The sequence below is a fragment of the Manis pentadactyla genome, chromosome 4 (genome assembly GCF_030020395.1).
Source record: "Manis pentadactyla isolate mManPen7 chromosome 4, mManPen7.hap1, whole genome shotgun sequence".
NCBI lineage: Eukaryota > Metazoa > Chordata > Mammalia > Pholidota > Manidae > Manis > Manis pentadactyla.
The window spans coordinates 112863437-112889502 of record NC_080022.1 but is presented as its reverse complement, the minus strand read 5'-3'; the positions used below and the strand labels follow the sequence as shown (position 1 = coordinate 112889502).

At 40.1% G+C, this 26066-nt stretch overlaps 1 protein-coding gene across 1 annotated transcript in view; it reads right to left on the bottom strand.

Moving 5' to 3' along the window:
* Positions 1-4924: 4924 nt before the first annotated feature.
* SNX27 (sorting nexin 27) overlaps positions 4925-26066 on the bottom strand; it is a 92132-nt gene continuing 70990 nt past the window's right edge. The window contains exons 6-12 of the mRNA XM_036905123.2: positions 25338-25416; positions 23571-23734; positions 21630-21719; positions 7931-8080; positions 7486-7614; positions 7019-7078; positions 4925-6126 (exon numbers count right to left, since the gene is read on the bottom strand). Coding sequence (XP_036761018.2) covers positions 6079-6126; positions 7019-7078; positions 7486-7614; positions 7931-8080; positions 21630-21719; positions 23571-23734; positions 25338-25416 — 720 coding nt within the window. The 3' untranslated portion in view covers positions 4925-6078. The remainder of the gene's footprint in view (positions 6127-7018; positions 7079-7485; positions 7615-7930; positions 8081-21629; positions 21720-23570; positions 23735-25337; positions 25417-26066) is intronic.

Below are 26066 nucleotides of genomic sequence, written 5' to 3'. Positions count from 1 at the left end.
TTTTTGCCATTTCATATTTTTAATGATTCCTATGGAATAACTTTGTGTAGGCAGTGCCCTCTCATACCCAGAAGCTCTATTCTCTGGAGCTGCCCAGCCCCTGGAGCAATGGTGGTGGTCTCAGTTGCCCTGCGCCTGTGCCTGCTAGGCGGAAAGAGCTCTTTCCTACTTCCTGGCCACAGTGTCTGCCTCCACTGCCAGGGAGGAGCCTCTATGCTATGCCACTGTAGCTGCCATAGCCAGGGGCACCCTCAGGCTGGCCTGGTGCGATTGTGGGGGCAGCAGGTTTGCAAACCAGTGCCTGCCAGCTGCATACCACAATGGGGGGCCTTGGCACTGCATTGCCAGCCAGGGGGATGGAGTGTGTGAAGCTCCTGAAAGTTCCCAACCTGTTGGGCTGAGTGCACTGGGACTATTTTGTCCACCTGTCCTGAGCAGGAAGTTCTGTGCAATCCTTGCCCCTTTAGCAGCCCTCTCACTATTGGGAAGTCTTTCAAAGTGCCTGCCTTTCTTTTATGCCCCAGTGGCTGGTTGTGGGAATCCGTTTTCCACAAGTGGCTGGGATCTCAGTCCCTCTTGAGTATTCTGCCTCTTTGCTTTCCAACCCGTCTAATCTCCAGGGCACCATGTAATGTGCATTCGTGCTCCCAGAGCAGATCTCCAGGGGTGGGTGTTTAGCAGTCCTGGGCCTCCACTCCCTCCCCGCTCCGTTTCTCTTCCTCCAGTCAGTGAGCTGGGTTGTGGGGAGGGCTGGAGTTCCTGCCGGATTGTGGTTTTGCTACTTTACCCTTTTCCATTGAGATCTTCTCTTTTCCCAAGATGTAGGCCATCTGTTGCTGTCTTCTTTCCTGTCTTTCAGGATTAGTTGTATTTGGTCTATTTTCATGCTATATGTGATTTTGGGAGGAGGTTTCTGGTTCAATTCTCACACCACCATGTTGTTTATTCTGCCTCCACTTATTAACTAATCATAGCAGTCTCCTAATTGATCCTTCTGTATTTTGAAATATCAATGTTTCTAACTACAGCTAATTAAAAAACCAATACATTCATCTGAACAATTTTTATTTCTGACCCCCACATCATTGCAGGTTTTCATTCCCAATTACTAGTGTCTGGTACACAATGGCTCAGTAGTTTGTTGAATGCCTTCTTGTTAAAATCTTCCTCATCCTACACAGCTCACCTTAAACCATTTTCTTTTTCCATGAAGATTTCCTTAACTGCCTTCATCTAAAGGGTTTTTCCTTTTTTTCTAGTCTTTGCAGTACTTAAATTTTCCACTGCTGTGTATCTTGGCCAGTTGTGAATCTTTCATTCTTCTGCAAGGCTGAAACCCAGAAGTATGTTTCTTACTTTGCTTTTGTATCTGTTGCCCTGCACTTAGTAGACATTCAATAAATATTCGTTGACTTTGACTTCCATAATTCAATTCTGAATTCCAATTTCTGCTTTACTACAGATCCTTTCATTATTAAAGAAAAATTTTTTTTGATCAGATTCTAATTATTCAACACTGAAGGCAAATGATGAGGCCCAGAACAATCTCTCTCTACAAATCTGCCACACAAAATGTCAAACTAGTCCTTGTTCTTATGGTCTTCAATCAAGGAGCAAAAAGCACATGGTCAGGGGTTACAAAAATAAAAATATCCAACTCAACACAAATGCTGAGCTTTTCAGAGCAGCTTCGGCACACGAAGACAGAGGAGCAGGTACTCTTAGGAGTATGTAATTAGACCATAGCATTGATATTCCTCGGTAACAACAAAGAACATCCAGGACCCCCCTTACTCTCAGGGGTGTGAGCAGAGAAGGGAATGTAACCACCCAGAGTACCTAGCATTGTGCTGATATTCATTAAGGGTAACATGTACCTTTCTGTTCAGATTCCAGAGAGAAGTTTCCTGAGTTACCTGAAAAATGTAAAAGTATATACATGCTGCTAGGGTAGGGAGACAGTGCTAAGATCTGTTCCAAGGGCTCTGCCAGGCTCTATCTAGACAAGACTGATGGAGACGAGTCTTTTGAGTCTTAACATGGATTTTGTGCAGATGGGCACAATCAACTCTGAGAAATGAGGAGTTTTCAAAGAAGCTACTGGAAACAGATCAGGGGCCTCCCAGCTTCTCCTTTTCCAACCCTCCCCCATCTCCTGCACTCAAAAGACTGCCTCATGAGTGACTTGGGAGAACTGGTTAGATACTCCTTCCCATTTTCAGACAGACCATTCTAAGTCAAATCTCAAAGGTCCCTTCTTCACTTCTTCCCACACAACCAAAAACGATTTGAGGTCTAGGAAGCCAAAGAATAGTTTCATCAATAAATCGATTTATTTAAAAGAATATGTTACATTTAATTACACTAAGTGACATTACCAAACAATTTTAGAGTGGTTAGCTCTAGAACAAGGAAAGAAACACTGTTAGCCATTATGTGTCTAATGTTATTTTCTCTTCACATTTCTTAAATCACAAATAAAAAATACAAGATACTGCAGTGAAAATACAATTAGAGTTTCTCTCAAATAAATTAAAAGTGTGCATGGCCTGGGGAAAACTGAAGCCCAGGCTCAACAGCTTAAAAAGGGGGCATGATATAAAACTGGTGTCCAAGATTAGCAGTTGGCCAAGTGGCTCCATCCCTTATCACTTCCCTCTTTGATTCTGTTCTTCCCTGGAGCTTTAAACTTCCCACACACCCTAGATTATTGCTGAGGAGTGAGCTGATGCTCTCCTGGTATGAGGCCTGGCATGATGTGCTCAGGTCAAAGGGAAAAGAAAGGGAGAAGGAGGAACTGGAAGATGGGGACCTAGAGCAGCACACCTAGAGCCTCTCCTGAGTATTCAACCACATCATCCTCCCTCCAAAAGGAAGCTAATGTGACTCAGTAATCTGGGAAAGGAACCTAGCATTATTTGGGGTCCAACAGCCCAAATGGTTTCTATACTGAATCAGTCCAGCCAGAGAGCACAATGGAGAGAAAGGAGGGCACAGTAGTCCCTCCAGGTGTGGAGACTTTAGATCAACCAGGATGCAGTTCCCTTTATGAAAACTGCCGCCGAGGAGCCAGGCACACAAGTTGGCAAAATCTGAGATGAGAGACAGAGGTGTCACTTCCTGTCAGTGACCTATCCTGCTCCTTCAAGCATTGGGTTTGGAGCTACAAGAGGCGATAACTCAAAGTTACTGGCCTGGGTAACTAAAGGATGACAGTAGATGGGCCAGGCATGGAGATGTTAAACATCTAATTGCTCCCTGAGAGCTCTGTCCAGGCCTGGGAGCTGCCCTGAGCATTCACCTATGCTGAGCTTAAAGACTAGGGCAAGGTGAGGGCAGAAAAATGAAGAGTAGAATAAAAACATTAAGAGCAGAGAGCCCAAAGCATGGCCCAAGAGAACCTTTCTACAGGCACAGGTTTCTCAGGGCCTGCATTTTCTCCTAATCCACAAAAAACTCCAAAGAGGACAGAAACTGAGTATGAAGGGGAGGTAAAGAGGAGACTAGAAAGATCCAGGGGGAAGGGCGAACCCTTCAATTTCTCAGAGACAAACTGCCAAAGAAGACTGGGTAGAAGCCTCCCTGGGCAGAACCCAGGACAAAGAAAGGTAGTAGAGATTAGGGAGAGCAAGTGCAGAGCTAGGGGGAAAGGGAATGTTACTCTAACACTGCTTCATGCAAGTAAGAGCTTGGTCCTGAGGAGCTCCACAGCCACAGTGAGCTCTGCAGCCATTGCAGGAAGCCTGCTGCGGGTGGAGGAGAAGGTGCTGTCCCCCAGGACCTCCCTCCTTCCCTGCTCCTTGCTGTAGCTGGAATTTGTTAGTGGTACAGCCTCAAGCAGGGGCTATTCCTAAACAGATTCTGCCAATGGACCAACTCCCTATGGGGCCCTCACCCAGTCTCCAAAGCACCAAGTGAATGTCAGGTCAGAAAGGGGATGGTGCCACTCTAAGGGGCTTTTGTCCCAAGAGCATCCCCCTGAACCTCACACCCAGAGGTCAGCATTTGTACTGTCACATGCTCCTGGATTTGTTCCTTTCTCTGACACTCTGAGGAAAGAGGGGCAAATTGCTACTTTTACAGTTTGAACACAGCTGGTGCCAAAAGCCTCTTTAGCATCTTGGAGTGGGAAATCAATTGCCTTCTTTCCAAATAATTAAATTCATTTAAGCCAACCCTGTGTCAAATCCTTCAAATCAGGGATCGCTCTCTGCAACTTTAATAAGCATTCGGCATTCTTACATTTCACACTCTGTGACTCCACCTAGGTCTGGAGAAAGGGAGGGAAGACAGGAAGTCCTATAGATCCCACACTCCCTGGGGCAAGTGGCCACCAGAATAACAGTGAGAGAGCAAGTAAAGTGGCCTCACAATGATCTGCAAACTAAGCTACAAGAAAAGAAACTTCAAACCACCCTAACACTGCTCAGTGAGGTTGACTAAAACCAACTATGCTTCCTCCCACTTAAAGCCAAAGATGCCCCCCTGGCACTTTTTGTCTTGAAGGTAGAGAAGGGAAAAAGAAAAGAAGGCTCATAGATGTACTCAGTTACATCACAGCCTGACTTGGTGCTCCCAGTACAGTTATCCATGGGGCTTGCGGGGAGAATGTTGACCTACCCCAGTCAGCCCTGGCCCCAGATCATGCATGTAGCTCTCAGACCTCAAATGGTCTAACAGCAAGGTCAGACGAGGAGCTCTTTGAGGGACCACGAGATTTTCCTTCAGTCTCTTCTTAATTAAAAGTTGAGATCCAACCCAAATCAACCATATACCTGCTGCTCCTTCCTGGGTCCTCAGCTGACTTGGATGGGCTATGGTTTGGTAGGCATAGACCACTGACCCATTCCAAGCTTCCCCAAGGCCTTGGGGATATAGTCGGATCCTCCCCCAGTACTGCTCTTTAAGGAAGTCACAGAAAATGTAATAGCTATAGGTGTTTACTGGTCAGGAATGAAGTAGGGGAAAGCTTATATACATGAGACATTTCTTCCTTTCTTTACCCTACCTAAGTCCAATCTTTGTGCCTAAAGGTATCAGCTTTAACTCTGGTGCCTAGTACTATTCCTGCTTCAGAAATGGCAGGGAAATGGAAAATTACGACCACGAGGTATTTCAGGTTCCTGTGGCGTCAACCTCCGGAGCCCACCCTCCCCTCCATTCTCAGCCAGTCAAGGGGAAAGCATACAAGGAGCCCTCGGGAAGCAGAAAGGAGACATGGAATGTGGCTAGGAAGCCAGGAGTGGGAGAGAGTGAGATGGACTAGGATAATTTTCTTGGAATCCAGAGACCACAGCAAGTCTTTAGACTCTCCCTGCAGCTTTGTAGCTTTGTTGCCCTTGAAAAACACACCTCTTTCTCCTCCCTAAGCAGTCTCTTTGAAGATAAAGAAATTACACTCCTTGCTCTTCAGACTCTATGGCAACCCATTAACCAGAATCTTCACTCAATACAAAAGCGGGGGAGCAGGGTTGTAAACTTTTTGAGTCCTTCATGAGGAGAGGTATTTTCCCTGTAAATTTTTTTTCCTTTTTAAAGTTTGTTTCAAAATAAAGAGAGCAAGAAAGAAGTCATGAATTCTAGTGAAAGGTGTGTAAAAACACAAGCTAAAAAAGGTACTGCTATCAATATGAAATTTAAAAAGAAATATATATATGTATATACGTGCAACTAATTTGTATATATATAATTTTTACATACATACATATATATGTCTGAACCATGCAAATGGATGAAATTCATAGTTCCAGTTTTAAAAATATAGTACAAGGAGAGTCTGTTGGTATGAGGCCCAGGTGAAGGGACAGAGATACCTTTGGCAAGTTGGTTGGGCTTATTTCTTTTCCTGTCTTAACTCAGTTGACTCCTGGTGCTGACCAATCTGTTGTTCTTTACAAGCTCAATTCCAGAGACATGAAATTCAGATGGATTATTAATAATATTTAGTTTAGGGCTTTTGAATATAATGACTTTTTTCCTTTTCCTTGTCTTTTATGTTAATGGTTAACTCTGTCTGACATGGGAGACAAAAGGGGTAAGAGAATGAGGGTGAAGAGAAAGGAAGCGGATAAGGGAAGGCTAGGTGGCCACATCCCTTTGCTGTGACCTCGCCATCTGGAAAATGTTCTGAAAGAAAAAAAAAGAAAAGAGTTATTGGGAAGCCTTAGGTGTCCACATTTCTTCTCATCTGGAGAAAATCCCACAAACAGAAACATAAAATGTATGACTGGATGACTCAACCTGATTGGGCCCTGCCCCTTTTAACTTCCCATGTAAAATCACAGCCTTTTAGACCTGCAAGGGACCTTGGATTTTAATTGTCTGGTTCAGCCTTCCTGTTTCATAGATGAGAAAACTGAGATGTGAGGAGGCTGATTTGCCCAAAATCACAGAGAAAAAAAGCTGGAAGAGAATCCAGATCTGGTTTTCAGAGCCCAGAGAATCTACTCTGCAGAGAATATAAATGTTCATGTTCCTGACTTTACTTTCTAAACTTTGGAAACATTTTCTTTGAGAGTAGGTAGCTAGTTATTCAGAATCTTGAAATTCTGCGCCAGCATTGGCATACACAGACAGTACAGCAGTAAAGTAAAGCAGAAGCAAAACCTTCCCACACGTACACGTTCTTGGTCAGCCTAAACAGACTCTGTCATCACTCATTCAGTCAGAACAGCTAAAACTGAGGACGGCCGCCCCTCTGGGTCAGGAACAACATGCAACGTGATTTGATAAAAAATAGGAGAGGAGGGTCCATGAAGTTATGAGAGATGAAACAGCCTATACAGCCAATGGCCACTCTCTAGACAAGGGAATAAGGGCTTTTTTTGCACAGTCCAGCATCAAAAGGCTAACTTCTCTGGAAGGCTAATAATCCCTGGCTCACATGGGATAACAGTCTCTCTGTTACTCCTATAAAAACAGAGATGGAAGTGAGGATCCCAGGTATTTGGCCAGAGGCCTATAAATTTCAAACAAACAAAAAAGATGAAAAAGTCAATTTATGATTGTTTAGAATTACCTCTTTTCTCCACTTGAGCTCGCAGAACACCCTCTCGAAACATTCATGCATATAATTAAACTGGAAAAAAAAAATCACACAATAGCAACATTCACTGACTTTTCAAGACCAGGCACCACAGGGCCTTGAGTCTCAGCTCCTGCCACGGCTCCCAGCCCCCATCACCCTACCTTCTAAACTTGCTCAACCTAGGGAGTAACCCTGATAAGCAGCACAAAACCCAGGCCTAGCTCATCTACTATTCTCTGGCTCCTGCTAGTGGTAAGTGTGACTGAAGAGAGATGTGAAACTGCCAATCCTAGTTGGGCCTCCAGGAAAGACTAGAACCAGGGGCTCTAGGATTCAAACAGGTTCTGATCTCAAGACAGCTGCTATCTCTATAGCTCTCTCCATGTATGCATTTAGTTTAAGGAGAACTTTAAGCCCAATCTACTTTCCCCAAGCACGCTTCTTCCTCTACCACTCACATATGGTGTGAAGATTTTAACCCATCGAGGCTTCTTCTCTCCTCGTGCATATTCAAAACAGAAGGCCATTCCTTCTTCATCTGTATCCCATCGCTGCATCTCATCCCACTCAAATGCTATTACCTGGTTCTAAACAACCAAAATCAAGAGAGTAAGTGTGAGAATGCTGGGTATCTTAGGCAAGGTGCTTCTGAACCAGGCAGCAGAAGAGGAACGACGATGTGCGCGTCACTTGAGGGAAGACTGCGACAGAAGAGTACAAGTCAGTACAAGTAGCTGAGGGAAGTGAGGATCAGTGTGAATCCAGGGCCTATTTATTATCTACCCCAGTCGAACAGTTTTGATTTCATCCCCACCGTCCCATAAAGAACTAAAGCACAGCAGGTGAGTGAAAATGAAAGTCCCCCAGTGCCCCAAGACCCAGTGCCCCCAACTGTACCCTCACCTCCAGCTGCCCTTCTTCAGTGCAGGCATGCAGCTTAAAGTGCATGATGCTGATTGCTGTGATAACATGCCCCTTCCTCCTGGAGTCGCAGGCACAGTGGGGGAAGATGATTTCATTGTAGCCCTCACAAGTTCTTAGCATGTTGAGATACTAGGGGGAAAAAAGGAAGTGGAAACAGCATTACTAGGGAACTAAACCACCACGAAGAGTGAATGAGATGGCACAAGAGAAAGAACGAAGAGAATCCTCTAGCCCAGCAATCTGAAGACCTTGCTTCTGGTCTCACACCCATCCCTAAGTTGAGACAAGAATCCAAATGGTTTTTTGTCCAACTTCCACCTCCATATTTCAACCCTGCTTCCTCTCTCAACAAATATACAAATGAAGTCAGAAGGAACACTGCAACCAAGACTCCTAGGATTAGAAGGGAACTCACAAGCCATTTAGTCTGGCCCTCTACTTTCACTGCACTGAAGGGATGGCCTTATAATTAAGGAAAGGAACTAATGCTTCACCCCATTTCTTCTTCAATCAAAAGTTACAATGATCCCAGTGATGAGGATTAAGCCATCCCACATCTCGTATTCATAAAATGTTTAAGCTGAAAGAGTCCTTAAAAATTAGTAATTTTAGAGGAACCCACAATAGTATGAAACTTGCTTATGGTCACAGGTAATAGTAAGTGATACAACCAGTCAGAAGCCAGGCTTCCAGGCCACTGATCTTTTCTCTATCACTAACTAGTCCCCCAGTCAGCCCCACCAGACCCTGGGGCTCTAGGATATATGCCTCCTTTAAAGCATGTGGACCAAAATCCAATGACATATGTGACCCTTACAGGTACAATGCTACAAGACTAATCCAGAGAGCTGCCTGAACTACTGACTCTAACTCAGCTTTGTGTCCTTTCTCCTCTACAATAAAGGATGACCTCTTTTTTACTCAACTTACTATTTTGAGTTGAAAGGGGAGAGAGTAAAAGATGAACAGGATGGAGAGTAGAAGAGAAATAGGGGGACAATGATGAAAAAAAAAAAGACAACTCATGGACTCTGACCTGGTTTCCTCTCAGGTACTGTCTCAGAAATAAGCAACAACCTTGAGCCTCCACACCCCAACTGCATGCCACATAGGAACAGGGCACACTGGTAATGTGTGCTGAGTTGGAGAGAAGACAAAGGCACAAAACCCTAGTTGTTTCAGCTAGATGGGCAGGAAGTGAGAGTACACTGGACAGTTGCCTTCGTTTTTACCAAGAGAGAAAAAAAGGGACACAGGCACAAAAAGGACCCTAGGCAGCCTCTGGCTCCAATACCAGTGCACAGCACCTGAGGTCACTGCTACTGCCGCTAGGGACTGTCTGGGAAGACTGAAACAGTTCAGAGAAAAGCCACACCACGTGTTCCCTTCCCTAAATGATCTGAATTTATTTCTGCTTGGGTAAAATAATAGCAAATCTGAAGGGGAAAAGTTATGCAAGAATACAGGGACAGGTTGATTCAGAAGTGCCACAAGATTCCATTTGCATCATTTTTCTTCTCTCATCTCTCCTTCCTTCTGTCACACTACTCCATCCCCCTTTATCATCATCATCCTTCTTTTATCAATGATAAAAGTGGACATTGCTTAGCCCTGCTATTGGCATTATGAACAAAGAGAAATCCATGGCCATTATATTACTGTGGTAACTGTGACAGGCAGTGTTACAGAAGAGAACTCTTCTGGGGTTACAATGAGAAGCAAAGATTCAAACAGGAAGCAGTACACACAGGAGTGATCAAGAGCCTGGGCCAAGACTGTCCAGGGCTGGAATCCTGGCCCTATCATTTCCTAACTGTGCACCCTCGGGCAAGTTATTTGAATGCAGGCAATTGACTAAATCCCAGGAGCATTAGTTTCCTTTTAAAAAGGAAAATAATAACAGTACCTATATCATACAGTTATTTGCAAGCATTAAAATATGTAGCATAGTGTTTAAGACATAATTAGGTATTCAAAAAATGATAGCTTGAAATATAATTTTAAAGTCTCCATTATCCTTAGCCAGAGGGCTCAACTGTTTTCTCTCAAGAATGCTCTGTGAGAGATTCAAGATGGTGGCATGAGAGGTGAGACAGAGAATTCCTCCCAAACCCAAATACAGTGTGAAAATATAGTTAATACGACTAGCCCTAAAACAGCAACAGGAAAGAAGGCTGCACCAGACTGCATACAGACCTCACGAGCAGAGCAGACCTCACGAAACAGGGTAACATATGAAAGCCTTGAACTGGTGGGACCCAGGCCCTTCCCCGACCCCAGCTCAGGGGTGGGAGGAAGAGAAACGAGGCTGGGACAGGGTGGAAGCCTAGGACCACTGAATACCCAGCCCTGCAGGTCTGCTTTGGAACATAATCCTATATTGTGTGGTGCTCTGGAGGTTGGTGGCATTGGGGAGCTGGGACAGGCAGAGTGCTTGAGAATTGCGGCCATTTGTGGAGGGTGGCATCCACATCTGGCCACTATTGGACAAAGGAAAGGCAGGCAGTCTGAGAAGCTTCCTAGCAGCTAGAGGGCTGCTAATGCACGGAGCTTGCTGTAAGGGAGAAGGGATAGGTGGACAAGGTTGTCTGGGTGCACTCTGCCCAGCAGGTTGGGAACTTTTAGGAGTGTCAAGTGCTCCATCTCCCTGGCTGCCTACTAAACTCTGAGGCTCCCCACTGTGACATGCAGCCTGCTGCACCTTCCCTCTGGCATGTTGGCACCTGCTCGCAAACTGGCAGTCACTGTGCTGGCATCAAGCCAGCCAGAGAGAGGCCCCGCCTACAACAGCTAGAGACGCCAAGCACAGAGGCTTACACCTGTGTGCTCGGCCCACTGGCTCTGATACTGGAGACAGGCACTGCAGCCGGGAATCAGGAAACAGCTCTTTCCTTCCCCCCGGCACCAGCACCGCTCCCCAACGACCCCCAACCTCACTCTAGGAGCTGAAAATCTCCAGAGACTGGAGCTTCTGGGCACTAGAGGGCACCACATAGAATTATGAAACATCAAAGGAACCTGGTTCAGACCAAAATCTCACAAACCCCAGAAAAAGGGCCAAATCTTCCTGAAAGAGAGTTTAAAATAAAAATCATAAACATGCTCATAGAAGTACAGAAAAAAACTCACAAATTTTCCTGAAAGAGAGTTTAAAATAAAAATCATAAACATACTCATAGAGGTACAGAAAAATATTCAAGAACTCACGGATGGAGATTCAATTATAAAGAAATTCCATATCTGAAATGAAACATACAATGGAGGGATTTAAAAGCAGATTAGATGCAGTACAAGAGATGGTAAATGGAATAGGAATAGAGAAGAGGAATACAATGAAACTGAGGCACAGAGAGATAAAAGGATCTCTAAGAATGAAAAAATATTGAAAGAACTGTGTGACCAATCCAAACGGAAAAATATCTGCATTATAGTGGTACCAGAAGAAGAAGAGAGAGAAAAAAAGGGATAGAAAAGTGTTATTGAGGAGGTAATTGCTGAAAACTTCCCCAATCTGGAGAAGGAGATAGTCTCTCAAGCCATGGATGTGCACAGACCTCCCAACACAAGGGACCCAAGGAAGACAACATCAAGACATATAATAATTAAAATGGCAAAGATCAAGGATAAAGATAGACTTTTAAAAGCAGCTAGAGAGAGGAAAAAGATCACATACAAAGGAAAAGCCATCAGGCTATCATATTTTTCAACAGAAACCTTAAAGGCCAGAAGAGAGTGGAATGATATATTTAATGCAATGAAGCAGAAGGGCCGTGAACCAAGAATACTCTACCTGGCAAGGTTATAATTCAAATTTGAAGGAGGGATTAAACAATTTTCAGATAAGCAAAAGCCGAGAGAATTTATCTCCCACAAACCACCTCTACAGTGCATTTTGGAGGGACTGCTATACATGCAAGTATTCCTAAGGCTAAATAGATGTCACCAGGGGAAATAAAACTACAGCAAAGTAGAACAGTTAATAACTAAGCAGATGCAAAATCAAATCAACTACCCCCAAAGTCAATGAAGGGATAGACAAAGAGTAAACAATATGATACCTACCATATAAAAAATGAAGGAGGAAGGAAAAGGAGGGGGAAAAAAAGAACCTTTAGTTTGTGTTTGTAATAGCATACAAAGTGAGTTAAATTAGACTGTTAGATAGTAAGGGAATTACCCTTGAACCTTTGGTAACCATGAATCTAAAGCCTGCGATGGCAAAAAATACATGAAATACATGCCTATCGATATCACCCTAAATGTAAACGGCCTGAATGCACCAATCGAAAGACATAGAGCCACTGAATGTATAAAACAACTCTGCCTACAAGAGACTCACTTCAAACCCAAAGACATACACAGACTGAAAGTAAAGGGATGGAAAAAGATACTTCACGCAACTAATAGGGAGAAAAAAGCAGAAGTTGCAGTACTTGTATCAGACAAATCAGACTTCAAAACAAAGAAAGTAACAAGACACAAAGAAGGACATTACAGAATGATAAAGGGGTCAGTCCAACAAGAGGATATAACTACTATAAATATCTATCCACCCAACATAGGATCACCTACGTATGTGAAACAAATAGTAACAGAATAAAAGGGGGAAATAGAATGCAATGCATTCATTTTAGGAGACTTCATCACACCACTCACTCCAAAGGACAGATCAACCAGACAGAAAATAAGTAGAGAGACAGAAGCACTGAACAACGTATTAGAACAGATGGATCTAACGGACATCTACAGAACACTTCATCCAAAAGCAACAGGATACACATTCTTCTCAAGTGCACAGGAATCACTTTCAAGAATAGATTATATACTAGGTCACAAAAAGAGCCTGAGTAAATTCAAAAAAGATTGAAATTGTACCAACCACCTTCTCAGATCACAAAGGTATGAAACTAGAAATAAATTACACAAAGAAAATGAAAAATCCCACAAACACATGGAGGCTTAATAACATGCTCCTAACTAATCAATGGATCAATGGCCAAATAAAAAGAGATAAAGCAATATATAGAGACAAATGACAACAATAATTCAACAATGCAAAATCTGTGGGACACAGCAAAGGCCTTGCGAAGAAGGAAGTATATTGCAGTACAGGCCTACCTCAGGAGGGAAAACAATCCCAAATGAACAGTCTAAACTCACAACTAACGAAACTAGAAAAGGAAGAACAAATGAGGCCCAAAGTCAGTAGAAGGAGGGACATACTAAAGATTAGAGCAGAAATAAATAAAATCGAGAAGAATAAAACAACAGAAAGAAACAATGAAAGCAAGAGCTGGTTCTGTGAGAAAATACACAAAATAGATAACCCACTAGCCAGACTTATCAACAAAAAAAAGAGAGTCTATGCACATAAACAGAATCAGAAATGAGAAAGGAAAAATCACTACAGACACCATAGAAATACAAATAATTATAAGAGAATGCTATAAAAAATTATATGGTAACAAAATGGATAACCTAGAAGAAATTAATAACTTTCTATAAAAATACAATCTTCCAAGGCTGACCCAGGAAGAAACAGACAATCTGAATAGACCAATTACCAGCAAGGAAATTGAACTGGTAATTTAAAAACTACCTAAGAACAAAATGCCTGCAGCAGATGGTTTCACTGCTGAATTTTATCAAACATTTAGTGAAGATCTAATACTCATCCTCCTTAAACTTTTCCAAAAAGTAGAAGAGAATGGAATACTCCCAAACTCACTCTACAAGGCCAACATCACTCTAATACCAAAACCAGACAAAGACACGAAAAAAAGAAAATTATTGACCCATATCCCTGATGAACACAGATGCAAAAATACTCAACAAAATACTAGCAAACTGAATTCAAAAATACATCACAAAGATCATCCACCATGATCAACTGGCATTCATCCTAGGGATGCAAGGATGGTAAAATATTAGAAAATCCATCAACATCATCCATCACATCACAAAAAGAAGGACAAAAACCACATGATTACCTCCATAGATGCTGAAAAAGCATTTGACAAAATGACATCCATTCATGATAAAAACTCTCAACAAAATGGGTATAGAGGGCAAGTACCTCAACATAATGAAGGCCACATACATGACAAACCCACAGCCAACATCATACTTAATAGGGAGAAGCTGAAAGCTTTTCCCCTAAGATCAGGAACAAGACAAGGAGGCCCACTCTCCCCACTTTTATTCAACATACTTCTAGAGGTCCTAGGCAAGGCAATCAGACAACACAAAGAAATAAAAGGCATCCAGATTGATAAGGAAGAAGTCAAACTGTCCCTGTTTGCAGATGACATGATATTGTAGATAAAAAACTCTAAAGAATCTATGCCAAAACCACTAGATCTAATATCTGAATTCAGCAAACTTGTGGGATACAAAATTATTACATAGAAATCTGTTGCATTCCTATACACTAATGATGAACTAGCAGAAAGAGAAATCAGGAAAACAATTCCATTCACAACTGCATCAAAAAGAGTAAAACACCTAGAAATAAATCTAATCAAGGAAGTGAAAGATCTACACTGTGAAAACTACAAGACACTCATGAGAGAAATTAAAGAAGATACCGATAAATGGAAACACATCCCATGCTCATGGATAGGAAGAATTAATACCGTCAAAATGGCCATCCTGCATAAGGCAATCTACAGACTCAATGCAACCCCTATCAAAATACCAACAAATTCTTCAATGAACTAGAGCAAATATTTCTAAATTCATATGGAACCACAAAAGACCCCAAATAGCCAAAGCAATCCTGAGATGGAAGAATAAAGCGGGGGATTTACACTCCCTGAATTCAATCTCTACTACAAAGCCACGGTAATCAAGACAATTTGGTAGTGGCACAGGAACAGACCCATAGACCAATGGAACAGACTAGAGAGTCCAGATATAAACCCAACCATATATGATCAATTAATATACGAAAAAGGAGCCATGCACATACAATGGGGAAATGACAGCCCCTTCAACAGCTGGTGTTGGCAAAACTGGACAGCTACATGGAAGAGAATGAAACTAGATTATTGCCTAACCCCATACACAAAAGTAAACTCAAAATGGATCAAAGACCTGAATGGAAGTCATGAAACCATAAAACTCTTAGAAAAAAACATAGGCAAAAATCTCTTGAACATAAACATGAGCAACTTCTTCATGAACATATCTCCCCAGGCAAGGGAAACAAAAGCAAAAATGAATAAGTGGGACTGTATCAAACTAAAAAGCTTCTGTACAGCAAGGGACACCATCAGTAGAACAAAAAGACATCCTACAGTATGGGAGAATATATTCATAAATGACATATCTGATAAGTGGTTGACATTCAAATTATATAAAGAGCTCACACACCTCAACAAACAAAAAGCAAATAATCCAATTAAAAAATGGGCAGAGGAGCTGAACAGACACTTCTCCAAAGAAGAAATTCAGATGACCAACAGGCACATGACAAGATGCTCCACATCACTAACCATCAGTGAAATGCAAATTAAAACCACAATGAGATATCACCTCACACCAGTTAGAATGGCCAACATCCAAAAGAAAAACAACAAATGTTGGTGAGGATGTGAAGAAAGAGGAACCCTCCTACACTGCTGGTGGGAATGTAAAATAGTTCAACCACTGTGGAAAGGAGTGTGGAGGTTCCTCAAAAATTAAAAACAGAAATACCATTTGACCCAGGAATTCCACTCCTAGGAATTTACTCTAAGAATGCAACAGCCCAGTTTGAAAAAGACATGTATACCCCTATGTTTATCACAGCACTATTTACAATAACCAAGAATTGGAAACAACTTAAGTGTCCATCAGTATATGAACGGATAAAGAAGATGTGGTACATATACAGTGAAATACTATTCGGCCATAAAAAGAAAACAAATCCTACCATTTGCAAAAACATGGATGGAGCTAGAGGGTATTATGCTCAGTGAAATAACCTAGGCGGAGAAAGACACATATCAAATGATTTCACTCATCTGTGGAGTATAAGAACAAAGCAAAAACCGAAGGAACAACAGCAGGAGACTCACAGAACCCAAGAATGGACTAACAGTTACAAAAGGGAAAGAAAGGGACTGGGAAGGATGGGTGGGAAGAGAGGGATAAGGGGGAAACAGAGGCATCACGATTAGTATGTATAACGTAGGTGGGGGGACCCACGGAAGGCAGTATAACACAGAGAAGACAAGTAGTGATTCTGTAGCATCTTACTACGCTGATGGACAGTGACTGTAATGGGGTATGTGGTGGCAACTTGATAATAGGGGGAGCCTAGTAACCATAATGTTGTTCATATAATTGTACATTAATGATAGGATAAAAAAAAAGCATACTCTGTGAGTACAGCAAAGGACAAAAAGTAGAACAAAAAGTATCCTACCGTATGGGAGAATATAGTCATAAATGACATATCTGATAAGGGGTTGACATCCAAAATATATAAAGAGCTCACATGCCTCAAAAAACAAAAAGCAAATAACCTGATTAAAAAATGGGCAGAGGATCTGAACAGACACTTCTCCAAAGAAGAAATTCAGATCACCAACAGGCACAAGAAGAGATGCTCCACATTGGTATGCATTAGAGAAATGCAAATTAAAAACACAATGAGATATCACCTCACTCCAGTTAGGATGGCCAATATCCAAAAAATAGGGAACAACAAATGTTGGTGAGGATGTGGAGAAAGGGGAACCCTTCCTACACTGCTGGTGGGAATGCAAATTAGTTCAACCATTGTGGAAAGCAGTATGGAGTTTCCTTAAAATACCAAAAATAGAAATACCATTTGACCCAGGAATTCCACTCCTAGGAATTTACCCTGAGAAAATAGGATCACAGATTCAAAAAGACATATGCACCCCTATGTTTATGGTAGCACTATTTACTATAGCCAAGATATGGAAGCAACCTAAGTGTCCATCAGTAGGTGAATGGATAAAGAAGATGTGGTGCATATACACAATGGAATATTATTTAGCCATAAGAAGAAAACTAATCCTACCATTTGAAAGAAGATGGATGGAGCTAGAGGGTATTATGCTCTCAAATAAGCCAGGTGGAAAGACAAGTACCAAATGATTTCACTCATCTGTGGAGTACAACAACAAAGTGAAAACTGAAGGAACAAAACAGCAGCAGACTCACAGAATCCAAAAATGGACTAACAGTTACGAAAGGGAAAGGGACTGGGGAAGGTGGCTAGGAAGGGAGATATAAGGGGATTAAAGGGCATTACGATTAGCACACATAATGTAGGGGGGTGCATGGACAATGACTATAATGGGGTATGTGGTGGGGACTTGATAATAGGGGGAATGTAGTAACCACAATGTTGCTCATGTGAAACCTAAACACGATTGTATATTAACGATACTTAAAAAAAAAAAGTAAAAGACTGCCCTGTGAAATGATGTGTATATAAATTACTTTTTAAAAGTCCAGAGGATAAAAGCATGTGAGATAGATGAAGCATGAACAGCAGAAAGTTGAAGGCTGCTGAAGTTGGGTAGGGTACATGGGGGCTAAATGTACTATTCTTTCAACTTCCTTATATATGTGAAAATGTCTACAATAAAATGTTAAAGAGAAAGAAGAGTGCCCTGCATCCAAACCTCCAGCACTCAATCCAAGTCATCCTCCTAACACAGTCATAGAAGCTTTCTCCATGCTCAATAAGCAGCAAATTCTGCTTGAAAATCCTTAAGACATCTGCAAATGCCAGTGGGCATCATGCAGCCTTGACCTTACTTCTGCTTGTGTCCTTCAACAAAATGGCTTACATATAACATATTTTCTGAGAGTTCTCTTCTTTGAGAGGCACTACTACTATTTAATAAGAAAATAGTTCTGCCATATTCCTACCTGGGAGTTGTACAGATTTTTTTTAGAAAAAGAAATGTGCAAAGTGAGGGATTAGTGAAAGAAGAAACATGAAGCTCTGAATATCCTGAACTCTCTCTTTGTGACCTGGTGTACATTACTCAACCTGGGGGATAACCCTTTGCCACCTGGAAATAAAGGCCATGACTACCACTCAGCCAGACAGGAATGGGTTAAAAACATAGTTCCACTTCTGACAAGCTATTATGATCTTAGGTCAGAATCTTCATCTCTCAGATCTCACCTCTCCTCTATAAAGTCCGGTGACAACTGCATTGTCATAAAAGAAGGAATGCGAATGTACAATACTGCCTACAACAATACCAGGCACATAGTATGTGTCCCTCTCCCTCCCCTTTGAATCAAAAGGCTGATTTATTCCTCCATACTCAAGAATGTAGTCCTTGAAAGGAAAGGACCTTCAGGTGACTTCCTAATAGCATAAGTTATAAAAATAACCTGAGTGAAAACTAAGGGCACCTATGGCCTCAGTGAGACGAGATGGGTAAAGTCTCATTGGGGAAACTTAAGGTTTTCAGAGATTCTCATGTCAGGTAGTATTTCACAGCTTTAAATGGACAATCTCTACAATGCTGGATTTGCACAAAGCACGAAGAGAAGAAACATGTAACATTTTCTATACATCCAAAAATTTGAAAAGTGAATGTCTGTTTTCAAATATATTACATAAGGGTGTAGCTATATAATTAAAACAAAATTATCCTGTCCGTTCTCCTTTCATATTAAATTTTATGTAGCTAAATATATTTCCTAAATTATCTTCCTTGATTCTTTACACACCAACTAGATGATGGCCCACATTAGGCTAGAGAAGAAGAAAAGTATAGCATGGGACATTTTATATTCATCCAATATTCAGCAAGATTGGCAAATACAGATATAAGACAGTTATTAAAGCAGAGACTCAGTACTTAACAGAGCAAAACACTTTCAATGAGTGGGATGAGCTCCATTCTGGAGAACATTCTGTTTTCCCAAACAACATGCCAAGACAGGTCTAAAACTGAAATAAGGGCTTGATAGGAACATTTGGAGCCAACTCTATCAAACCCCTAGAGTAGCAATTTTGAAGCACTGAAAGTTTCATAATCACCAGGGTGCTTCATTAAAAATCTTTACAAAGATTCCTAGATCATATTCCCAGAGACTCTTGTTTAGTAAATGTGTGGTGGAAGTCCAGAAATCTACACTTAAGCAGGCTTCACAAGTGATTCCCTTTTAATTGAGCTGAAGACTACACTTTAAGAAATACTGACTTTCACACATACTGCCTTGTATGAAATCAATACAAATTATGTTAAGAAACACTAACAAGAAATTTGTCAGTTCAACAATGGCAAAATTAGGCCATTCCAACATAAGAAAGATATAAATTACTTACACATGTCTACTATTCACGTGAGTTAAAGAAAGAAGAATAGAAAAAATAACATCTCTCTTATACCTTATATTCTCAACCATCCAAATTTTGGATTCACTCTACATAAATAAGCAGAAGACAAAAACATTTTTTATCATACTGGGTAAGTATTACAAACTATGGCAAAGATATAAGCTGTCCTCTGTATGAAAACAAGGGAACTTATTTGTGGAGAACACAAAGCTTATTTATCTACCAAGAACTTTGGATATTTTGTCAAGATTCTACTTGATAGCTAGCAATCTGAACATCCTCATTTTACAGAAAAGAAATGAAAACTGAGAAGTTTGTTGAATTGCTGAAGGTCACACAGTGACCAGGCAACTAATCTTAGAGATTTGGCCTAATCTTAGGCCTATTAACCACATTAAGTTGCTATAGATAACGGTATCAAGATTTGTGGGCTCTGACAGGCATATCTGTGTTGGAAGTTTCAGTGTACTGACCATAATCATTGGCTAGGCTAATGTCTTTAAACACTAATACTTGAACATAAGAAATTATACTTGAATAAAATTCAAACTTTTGTGGGATTTTCTTTAAAACGTGATTGCAGTTGATGGGGCTAGTACATACTTAGATGTTGGCACTAGGTTTTCAAGGCAATTAGAATTCCATAAATGTTTAAATGTATTTTATACTAAATTCTGATGACCAATGGGGAAACATATCAATAAATGTACCAACTGCACTTGAGTTCTTAACTGGGTGATTGCAAGACACAAACTTGAGTCTAAAATGATTTCATAATAGATTACTATGCTTGTTAAATTATAGAAAATTGTTTCCATGGAACAACCCCAACCTATTTATTTCTCTAACAACTTGCACTATGCCTGGCATACGCTTGGTGTTCAACAAATGTTTTCTGTTGAATCCATAAATGGAAGATAGTGTGTTTGGAGTACTATATGTGCAAAGAAACAATATATATTCCATATGGGTATTATCAGAAGCCCTTATGAAACACTTGGATTCTCTTGGCTTTGACAAAGGCAGAGAACTATTGCAGAGGTTGATGGTCCTTCTCATCAACAAGATGCAGGCCTGTTGGTCAGAATCATGTATTAATACACAGAAAACAATGCCATTATGTTAAAGAACAAGGAGAAGCTGAGTTTTAAAATCCTGTCTCCCATACAGTAAAATTCTGCCAAGACTTAATTCTATTTAAAAAAAATTTTTGTATTGTCTATTTCAGCCTTTTGGTATGCAGAACACTGGTACATGGTTCCCTCATCTTTGGCAATTTTCTAAGGCAAGAAAATTTACTACTTTTGGTCATGTAAGTGACAAAATAACTATCTCAGCTAGACATAAAATTTACAGGCTAAGTTCAATAGCTGACTTGTTTGCAATCTTATTCAAACCCAATTAATTTAGAGAGATGAATATTCCCTCACAAAAAAAATGCACAGAAAGTACAAAAGAAATTCAAGTGACCTATCAGAATCATTACCAATGCAATTACTGCCTTGTGTGAAATCATGAATATTATAATTGGAAAAGTTTCAACTGTACATGAATTTGCCAAGAAATTTTAAGATGTCATCAGTGGAAGTTTTTCTAAGTGTTCTTCACAAATTTTATTTTTGACAATTTCCATCCCTGTATTTATGGCAGATACAAATTGAAAACTCATTTTAAAACATTTAAGGAATATTCTAGGCAGCCCTCTCCAACAGAACTTTCTGTGATGATGAAAATGTTCTATACCTGAGCTGTCCAATAAGGTAGTTACATTTGGGGCTACTCAACACTTGAAATATGGCTAGTGCTTCTCAGAAATTGAATTTTAAATTTTATTTAATTTAACTGAATTTAAAATTAAATTTAAATAGCTACAGGAGGCTAGCAGCTACTGAACAGAACAGCACAGCTCTAGGATATCACACTAATCACAAGCACCACTGACCATAATGTTTAAGCAACTGCAAAGAGATGGAAGTTTTAAAAACAAATGATATGGGGACTGCTAAATCACAAAAAAATTTCTAGTGTTAAAAATCTTAATATCAATTCTTAGAGAATCTTATCTTTATCATATTAAATGTTTTACACAGCTTTTATTTTAGAACTTTTTTACCAACAAAATGTTAGATTATTAATAATAAAGTTATATATACACCTGTATATAGCAAAATAACCTCTTTGTGTGCTACGTGGAAGAATGAAATGGACTTTATATCAAGATCTATATCCCCCTCCTTTTTTTTTTAGTTAAGCCACTGACCAGGTTGCAATATCTTCAAAAATGACAGGAACAACAGGTTTAAGAGATAAGAAGGGTTATTTTGTAAAGAGATTATGGGGACATAAACCTACCATGACCATTTTCCTCTGTTCATACAACTTCTGTAACTGGTAAGACTTTTCCTCTGCTTTGATGTAACCTTTTTTCACATCATCAACAGCCTGTCACCAAAACAAAGGCAGGGAAGAAAGAAATGTAAAAATCATTACTATCAAACACAGTTGTGGTAAAAATAAAAGAGACACTGATTTATTTTCAGAATAACTCTTGTCCATCTGGACCATCATCATCATCACCAGTTAATTGCCACATGGGTATATTTATTGGAATGAGAAGCATCTAAAGAGCATCTGACATGTGCTCAAGGATTGTTATAGGCACATGAGGGATCTGGTTTTTCATGCTAAGATATTTAAATTCTGGTTAATTCATAGATGAAAGAATCAGAGAACACTGAAAGACAGCATATAATACTGTATTAAAAGTAACAACAAAGTAACAAAAATGTGTGGTATAGATACTGATATATGCAATCAGAACAGGAGAGCTTACTGCAAATTGTCACCAGGGAAGCCTTGGTCAGACCCCAAAGGATAGGATGAATAGAAGAAACTATTTGCTAAAGTCAGAAAACAAGAATGGGTTTAAACTTAAATACATTCAGGAGACAGACTTGCCTGATTTGGATAAAGGATCCATGGTAGGGGACAATGAATGATAATGCTGCATGGGCAGGTTAACAGATTATGAAGGACTCTAAAAGGTAGGCACAAGAATTTAGACTTAAGGAGAGAAGGAACATAAAATAAGCAATAAAAAATTTTTTCTAAAGAAAAATTGGCTTGTATATGAGTGCCAAATGCATTAAAGCTAAGGAGAGAATAAACTAAGGGAGACCAATGATGTTGTAGTACTGTAAGCATGAAGTGAAACAAGACTTTGAACTATAGTAGTAGCAACTGGAAGAGAGAAAGTGATAAATCTGAGGCCACGAGTGGAAAAAAATCCCTGATAGAACTTGATACAGACATGAAGGTACCTGATATAATATGCCAATTCTAAACTATTCCTGGTTTAGCTATATGAAATATGCATCCCCACCCCCTCTTCTTCTCAACTTCATTCCACCCCTCCTCCACTCCAAGAAAAACTTTAAAAATCTAATAGTAAAGGAAACTGATCTTTGGGAGAAAAAAAGAAAAAGAGCAAACACAATCATCTGTCCAGGGCATTCAGAATCTAACCTCAGTGAGTCGCTACAAGGACAATTCTATGTAGACACAAGCGAGTTCACTTAAACCTTTATCAGAAGACTGCTGATTTCCCTAAGGTAGAAATCATTCCCCATAGTCTTTTAAGGGAAGATATGTGCATAACAGAATGAGTTCAGGATTGAAGTCAAAAGACTTACTCAACTTCCAGCTCTGTCACCTACCAATGTGCACTTGAGTATGGGTATGGGACTATAGTAGGAATGGGGAAGGAAATAGAGCTAGACTCTCATCTTCTATAGTGGAAAATGAAAAGATACTTCTTGAACCTGAGAAATCAAGTAGAAGCAATATAGCCAAGTTATAAAAAAGAGACATGGAAATAAATAGAAAACAAAACAACAAAAAACAAAGCTAAAAGAGGTTTAAGTGGTTGCCTGTAGAGGGAGATGAAGGTAAGTGGGGGCAACTAATATTTTTCCATAACCTGTGCAGAACTATCTGATGCCTTAAACTCTATGTATATATGATTTTGATGAAAAATTTTTGAAATGGTACATAGCCATAATGCTCATTTTCTGTTGTTTAAAAAAATACTAATAAATACATTTTCAACTCTAGGAGATCTTTACTTCTTAAACATACTTATCTTTTATGAATGGGATAGAACATTTTAAGAATTTAACCAAGATCCATGATGCAAAGTAGCTTACCCAAGGATTCTCACTGGATTGGCAAATTACCCACCACATACAAACAGAAAAAGAAATCAGACCTTTCTAGGAAGATCAACTCAATCACCTGATGAAAGAAGTAGGTAACAGCAAGATCATTGTCATTTAAGAGGATTTCTTCTTCTGTGGTAAAAAGCCACTTTCGAATAGTCAGGCACGTGCCTGGCACAGCTGATGTGTAATTCTGGACGTATAGTTTATGAGGAAATTCATTAGGTGCCAGCTTACGTACTGAAGAGAAGACAAAACAAAGAAAGCTAGAGTGAAAAGATATATAAGGATTCTTCCTAGTATAAACTGTGTAGGGAAGATCCAGCATGGCAGGTTTTCATTAACCAGGACATCAGCTTAGATCCATCACGGGGCTCTGCCTTGGGACCACAAAATAACTGTTTGGCCGAATCTACCTCTGCTAACCTCGACTATGGCCAGTCAAGCCTCAAACGGACTGAAATCTATCACCTGAGTTAACACCCTACAGTTAACCTGCTGACTCTGCAGAAAGCACCCACTCCAAAGTCAATTAAAATATGTGACCCATTTTCTGATAAGTTACAGTGACATCCACAGAATATCCTTAAAGCAAGCCTCTCCTCTAACCCGGCTATGGTGCATTCAGAGTCCTGCATGTGGCAATTCTCAAAGAACTGCTTTTATTAAGTGCTGAAAGACTCCCCATCTGCAACTCTCATACATTAATCAAAGTGAAAAGTATCTTCAAGTTAATGTTACTTCCTCTCCCTAACAATGCACAATAAGGATAAAACACTACTAATTTCTACTAACCACTATTACTAATACCACTCCTAATTTCTATATTGCTTTCCCTTTGGAAAGGCTCAGAGTTTTCTTCTCTTGGCCTTATAACACTGCAAAAGACGGATTTAACATTTCTCATTTTATGTATTAACTAAAGCTTAAAAAAGAAGGATAAGATTAGAATCCAAGGGTCCTGGTTCCCCAGCAATCCTTTCTAACATTTATGTCTGCCAAGTTAGACTATAGGGAGTTGGGAATATAAAGAGTAACAGGGAGATGGCTGCTTCAGGGGGATTATCAAAGTTGTTCTACCATGACCTGGGATAGCAAGTGACCCAAATCTATCACTCTCACTCTTCCTGGGATGAAGGTCTGATCAATCAGTATTTTCTATCATTTCTTACATTAGCTCTGTATATACATGATATGGAAAAGACCCACAAACTGTGGGAAATCTATGTGATTCAGAGCAAGCCCTCAGACTTCCTCTCTTTTGTGGTCTCAATACAACTAATGTGACCACCAGTCCTAGCTTTTATAAAATAATATATATGAGAAACTTCCTGTCACCATGAAATAAAATTTATTAAGAAGAGGATATTTATTTACATAGAAACTTAAATATATGCATTAAAGCAATGGCTTTTAAGCAATGTATCTCTAACTCCTGAACACAAAAGCTATTCTTAGAAATGTACAAAAAGCATAAAGTACACTAAAACAAATTGTGGCTAAAGAGAAAATTCTCTCTTTTTAAGGCTGTTTCATTGGAATACATAAATTCTGAACCTCTGATTTGAAAGAACCTCATGAATTATCTGCTTCAGCACTGGTGTAACTTATACTTACAAAAGAGGAAAAAGGATCAACAGTGATCAGATACCCTTTTGACTTGGGATTAATGGAGTCTGCCTGGTCTGCTTGTTGGAGACAGTCCTAGTGAATGGGATTTCCCCTTGTCTTTAAGCCATTCTTCTCTGGGCAGTTTCACCTGACAGCTTCTGGATTCTTTAGTCTGACAGTATTAAAATAAAATGCCCCTAAACAAAACTTAATATTAGCTACTGGCACTTACCAAAGGAATGATTGATCACTTCAAATAAGGCAAAGTAATTCACTGTTGTGCTGTCCATGCCAACTTTTGCTGCAATAGCCTAAAGTGTAACCAGAATAGATTAGTTCCAGGGAAACTAAATCAGACAATCCTGTGGGAAAAGACAGGTGTAAGCATGTGGAGAGGAGAAAGGGAGGAATTTTGCCATCTTGGTTTCATGTAAACTAAATACATGGCCCACAGCCATCCTTCTTTGTGTGTCTATGTACATGCACACGTGCACCCATGACATAAATGGGAAAAATATCTGTATTTGACCCAAACAGCTATCATCTCTAAATGTGAGTTTCTCCCCTCCAATTTAATAGTCTCTCCTTAAATATCAGCTTTCCTACAGTACAAAATATATTATGTTAGATGGTGATAAGTTTTTTGGATAAATACAAGGCAGGAAAGAGGAATTGGAAACACAGGTATATGTGTGTGCAATTTTAAATAGGGTGGTCAGGAAAGGCCCACTGAGATGACATTTAAATCAAGACCTGAAGGAGGTAATGAAGTATGTCACATGGACATCTGGCCGATTCTGTGGTGCACTAAAGAACTAGTCAGAGCCAAGTAACGACTCTATAGCTTCTTACTACGCTGATAAATAGTGACTGCAATGGGATGGGATGGGATGGGGGGACTTGAAAAGATGGGTGAATGTTGAAACTACAATGGTGTTCATGTGAAACCTTCCAAAGATTG